Genomic DNA, 5,848 nt, shown 5'->3' on the forward strand with positions numbered 1-5,848 from the left:
TATGTTTATTTATTTATTTTGTGTTCACACATCCATAATGTACAAATAGAAGAATAAAAATATAAAAACAAATGGAGGACATAAAAGGATTCAAATAGGGTTAACTACTAGGAAGTTTCACTTTTTCTCACCAAATCTTCTAAGAACTTTCTACCATCAAATGATAAAATATAGATGCATAATTACCAAGTTACCACTACCTTCCCTCTATTAAATACCCTTCTCTAGTTCTCTTCCATCAATAGAATCACCCTCCTCCACCATCTTCTACTTTATTTATTCAAACTTTTCAAGTCCTAATCTAGTAATCTTCCACCCCTTTTGCCTCAAATCAACATGAAGCACCAAAGAATCCTCACAATGTTCCTTCCAAATCTACTAATACTAGTAACTATCCTAATCCATTCAACAACATTGACCATAGCACAAGAAGTTGGTAAGCAAGATCCAATGATTTTTCCTCCATCTTTGAATATTTATTTCATAATATGATTTGAGTCATTTGATTTATGTGTTTGTGTAGAGGATGAAAGTGAGTTTGATTACATAAAAGAGAGCAAAAAGGGTCCTTCACGTTGGGGAGAACTGAAAAAAGAATGGGCATCATGTAAAAATGGGAAATTGCAATCTCCAATTGATTTGTCAAGCCATAGAGTGAGGATTGTGACAAACTTAGGAAAGCTAAAGAAATACTACAAGCCACAAAATGCTACTATCAAAAACAGAGGTCATGATATTGAGGTAAATTAATCCAGAAAATCACATCTATGGTTTCCATTTTATGCTTAATTAAAGCATCTTTAGTTATTCCTCTCTACTCCACAACATAAAATTGCTTTTATTCATTTTTTAAATGATGGAATGAAATAATGATTTATTCTTGTTTTAAAATTATATATCTCCGCTCAAAGATTCTTTTTGAATTTTCAAACATGTTAATTATTGTTTACTAACTTACCTCTGAATTGACAATAAGTTTAATACTAATATTAATTTTTTAATTTTTATTATTTGATCGATAAGAAAGGTTCTATGTTTAGGGAATCACTATTAGTTAGTACTCTTTTCTATGATAATGAGTATTATTTTAACAAACAAAAACTGTTTTTAAATGAATGTTGTTTATAATTTTACATTCAACTTTAATTATTTATTTTTTATTCTATATTTCAATAATTATTATATAAACAACTTTTAAATTATTACCATTAATTAAAATTTGGTAAAATATTTTTTCTATTTTTTTTTTAAATTATTATAATCGAAATAGGGGAGTAGTAAATAGTCAACTTCTTTCTAAACAAAAATTATAGACAATGATATCCTTATGACAGCTTGGTTGCGTGAACATTACCGTGTAGCTACTACCTAGCAGACACGGTTTTGTCAAAAATAAGCTATCATAACGGTAACATAATGCTAACAACGATAATTATCAATTTCAATTATTAGTCTCAATTTATATTTTGAATGCAATCAAAATTATATAGTTAAACATGTCTTAAAAAATAATTTTTTATAATAATTTTTTTTTTTAAAATCTTATAGATTAAATAGAATATAAATCTATTTTTTTAAATTTGTCTTTTCATCTTCTTTTCAAAAAAGATTTTCTTTGTGATATAAAATTTTGATTATTTTTTAATAAAAACTGATTTAAGGATAAAGAAAGTTTTGATTTTATCTATTTTTCAAGAAAAATGAATTTAAAAAATTTATATAAAAAATATCAATTAACAAAACATTTGTCCTATAAACTTTCGATTAGGCCAAAAAAAAATAATAAACCAATAGAAGATAGTATTATTAACCTTGTTGTAATAGTAATGGTTACTCCCCTCTCCCATACTAATAGACTCAATTGTAAAAAAATTATTCAAAAATAAATAATTATTTAAATTTTTAATGCACCGATAATGGGGAAAAAGATGCTTATATCCTTCTTTTTTTTTTTTTTTTTTTTTCTCAAATGCCCTACTCTGAAACAATATTCCCTGAATGTCCTACTTTTTCGTTCCTTCAGGAAGTCGTTCCCTGGGGAAGCGACCTCCTGAAGAGGAAATTTTTTAATGCTAATAGGGGTCGTTTCCTGGGGAAGCGACCTCCCACTGGGTTGTTTTTTTTTTTTTTGTTATATTTTAAAGTTAGTTTATTATTAGAATTATTAATTTAATTATTTAAAAAATAAAATACTAATATTATTTAATTGTTATTATTATTTAATTTTTAATATCGTTTAGTTTATTTTTTTTTTAAATTTATAATATATATATATATATATTTAATCATTTTAATTATAATAATTTTTAATTAAAAGTATAATAGTTATTTATTATAATAATAACAATAATTAAAATATAACATTTATTAATAATTAATTATTAACGTATTTTTAATTAATTATTAGTATTTTTATTTTTTAAATAATTAAATTAATAATTTAATGTATTTCATTTTATTTTCATGTTATCAATATAAATTTCTTTTCATTTAATTGTTATCATTATTTAATTTTTATTATCATTTAATTTATTTATTTAATCACTTCAATTATAATAATTTTTAATTATACCTATAATAATAATAATAATAATAATAATAATAATAATGATAATAATAATAATAATAATAATTAAAATATAAGTTTTATTTATAATTTATTACTATACTTTATTGTAATTTAATATTAGTATTTTATTTTTTAAATAATTAAATTAATAATTCTAATAATAAACTAACTTTAAAATATAACAAAAAAAAAAAAAACCAACCCAGTGGGAGGTCGCTTCCCCAGGAAACGACCCCCTATTAGCATAATAAAATTTCCTCTTCAGGAGGTCGTTTCCCCAGGGAACGATTTCCTGAAGGAACGAAAAAGTAGGGCATTCAGGGAATATTGTTTCAGAGTAGGACATTTGAGGAATAAAAAAATAAAAAGAGGATATAAGCATCTTAAACCCCCGATAATGTACCAATACTATGCATTTATGATATTTTTCATGCACTAATAATTTTTAATATAATATTTTTATTATAAATTTATGACATTGATAATGTATTAATACTAAAAAGTATAATTTGTAAAAGTATTATTATCTCTTTTTTATTTATATATATTTTTTAATATATATAAAATAATCAATTAATTATTATCTCTCTTTTAAAATTAATATCACTTTAACAATAACAAAATTGTTTCAAATCAATATTCAGTGTAACATTTATTATTATTTTTTCTAGTTTTACTCTCAATTTATTTGTAAACAAAAATTTAATGAAATAAGTATAAAGAGTACTCCAACCTTTACTATAAAATAAAGTCTAGGGTGAAACAAAATAGAACAACCCACCTTCATTTGCTCAAAAAAATTAATGAGGAAACAAAATAAATCCTTCATATATGCAACATAATAAAATTGATCCAACGAGGAGCATTTCCCCTGCTACACACCCTTTAGTGCAACCACCAGGACATACACACCAGTCAACTTAACGACAACTAGTATTTCTCCAAGTTGGTTTTTTTTTTATAAGAAAATATCAATATATTAGTTAGATTATTATTGTTTTCTCCTTAACTTTACTTTTCTATAATCTATTTTTTCCTTGTCACATGAGAAACTAAGAAAGTGTGCAATAATTAACAAGGAAAAAAATGAATAATAAATAATCCTTTCTTTTTTTTTTTCATGATAATAATCTTTACTTTATACAATATTGGATACAATGTTGTACATATACATATATCCTATACAAATTTATTAAACGAATATCTAAATATTATATAAGTGTAATTTTATTCATTTTCTTATTTTCTTTTGTTTTGGTTTACATTTTTCTTATTTTCTTATACAAATATAGTTGATGATAATATAGCACCTCACATAGTTATGTCTATAATTTTTACAAAACAACATAATTATGACTGTAGGTTTTATTTTTTTGAAAAATAATTATGACAATTGCTTGATGACTACTAAAAAGCATAAATTTTTTGTCTTATGATTTTATTCTTTTGAGAAACACTATTAAAATCTATAATCTCTTTATAAATGATGCAGGTGAAATGGGAGGGAGATGCAGGATCAATAAATATCAATGGCACAGAGTTTTTTCTTCATCAATGCCACTGGCACTCACCTTCTGAACACACCATCAATGGCAGGAGGTCTGTCTTATTTCACAATCATATTTTTTCACTTGATTTTACTTTTTTGTCCACAAGTGAACAAATGTGTTTCAAATTCTAATTATATCTTAATATTTTCAAATTTGTATAAACATTTCAAAAAAAAATAAAATTATTATATGATATCATTATCAAATTTTATTAAACTAAGCAAATTTTATATACACTACAATTGGGCCAACAATATTATTTTAATAGGTAGAAATTCAAAAATTAAATTTTTTCATATTTTTTGTATTAAACTATTAGATATGATATGGAGCTACACATGGTTCATGAAAGCCCAAAAATAAACGGGAAGAGCAAGATAGCTGTTATTGGGCTTTTATATAAGATTGGTCGACCTGATCCTGTTCTTACCAAGGTAATAATTAACTTTATTTTATTTGATGGTCCAAACCAAAAAAAATAAAAATAATTAAGATACATGAATAATTATACTTGCAACGGTTTCAGTTATCAAAATACATAAAAAGCATGATAGATAATGAAGCAGAAAGGAGCATTGGGGTGATTGATCCATCAGATATCAAGTTTGGTAGCAAGAAGTACTACAGATATAGAGGCTCCCTCACTGTCCCTCCTTGCACTGAAGGTGTCATTTGGACTATTAATAAAAAGGTACTATTATTGATTCACCATTTTATTTCTAAATCCAAAAATATAATATACAATTTTTAAAATTTTCTCCACCACTAAAACTACCACCTTATGACTTGTCAACTTTTGTGAAAATGGAGAATTAAAATTATTTTGTATTGGGTGAACCTTGAAACTTGCATGATGATTATCAGATAAGAAGAGTGTCAAGAGACCAAATGGAGTTACTAAGAGAGGCTGTCCACGATGTAAGTATTCTAATTTGTTCTGTTGTACCAAATTATTGAACATATAAATCAAAACTAAATTAAAAAAACATTGAGCAATTTTAATTTGGAAACCAGCTTGAACCATCTAATTAAAATTAATTATTACTTACTTTTGGATCACTCTATGGCAGCATGCAGAGAAGAATGCCAGACCTGTACAATTCCTGAATAGAAGAGAAATACAACTCTATGGCCCAAAAAGGAAGGAATGAATTTTACCATGTCATTTTTTTGCAGCAATATGATGATATACAATTTTTTATTTCCTTGTTCCTATAGATAGTCTTGTTATATTTCAAGCATATTGTTTTATGATATATATTCTCCTTTTTCCACATTCATTTTGTATACTAATGTTGGTTCGATTAGAAGCACATATATGATTACAATTACTTCTAAGGTTATTTTGTCTCCCTTTATTAAGTAAATGTTAGTAATTTTAACAGTTATATGTTAGCTTTTAAAGTTTGAATCATAAACCTCTTGTTTAAAGCGTGTCAATTACGTCTCTTTGCATGTTTAGGTGTTGGGGAAATGATGAACGCATGTTGAGTTGGAACTGTAGCTTTTTTAAATCACGGTGAATTGTCATGTTCGCCATTAGTTGGAGGTCAATGACTAATAAATGAGCACCAAGTGCATAATATTAATTACTATGTAAGACAATAGAACGTAATGTTGGAGAGTTTGAGGGTGCGAGAGCAACAACAAATCAAATATTTTAAGATCACAAGAGATTTTAAGACCACAACTTAACATAAAGTCTGAGGGTGCGAGGTCAAATATTTTA

General features: G+C 25.3%; 1 protein-coding gene across 1 annotated transcript; it reads left to right on the forward strand.

The window, feature by feature from the left end:
• The first annotated feature begins 223 nt into the window (after nt 1–223).
• LOC101495866 (alpha carbonic anhydrase 7-like) lies at nt 224–5,462 on the forward strand. Its single transcript, XM_004515868.4, has 7 exons — nt 224–436; nt 524–741; nt 4,062–4,168; nt 4,439–4,553; nt 4,646–4,810; nt 4,984–5,037; nt 5,190–5,462. Exons 1-7 carry the CDS (start codon nt 337–339, stop codon nt 5,268–5,270), a joined length of 840 nt encoding a protein of 279 aa, XP_004515925.1. The 5' UTR covers nt 224–336; the 3' UTR covers nt 5,271–5,462.
• Nucleotides 5,463–5,848: the final 386 nt, after the last annotated feature.

The sequence above is a fragment of the Cicer arietinum genome, chromosome 4, assembly GCF_000331145.2.
Source record: "Cicer arietinum cultivar CDC Frontier isolate Library 1 chromosome 4, Cicar.CDCFrontier_v2.0, whole genome shotgun sequence".
In the NCBI taxonomy this organism is placed as follows: domain Eukaryota; kingdom Viridiplantae; phylum Streptophyta; class Magnoliopsida; order Fabales; family Fabaceae; genus Cicer; species Cicer arietinum.

Coding starts and splice junctions, on each gene's coding strand:
- LOC101495866 (XM_004515868.4), top strand. CDS start 337: ATGAAGCACCAAAGAATCCTCACAATGTTCCTTCCAAATCTACTAATA. Junction 437..523: donor GACCATAGCACAAGAAGTTG/GTAAGCAAGATC, acceptor GTGTTTGTGTAG/AGGATGAAAGTGAGTTTGAT. Junction 5,038..5,189: donor TAAGAGAGGCTGTCCACGAT/GTAAGTATTCTA, acceptor ACTCTATGGCAG/CATGCAGAGAAGAATGCCAG.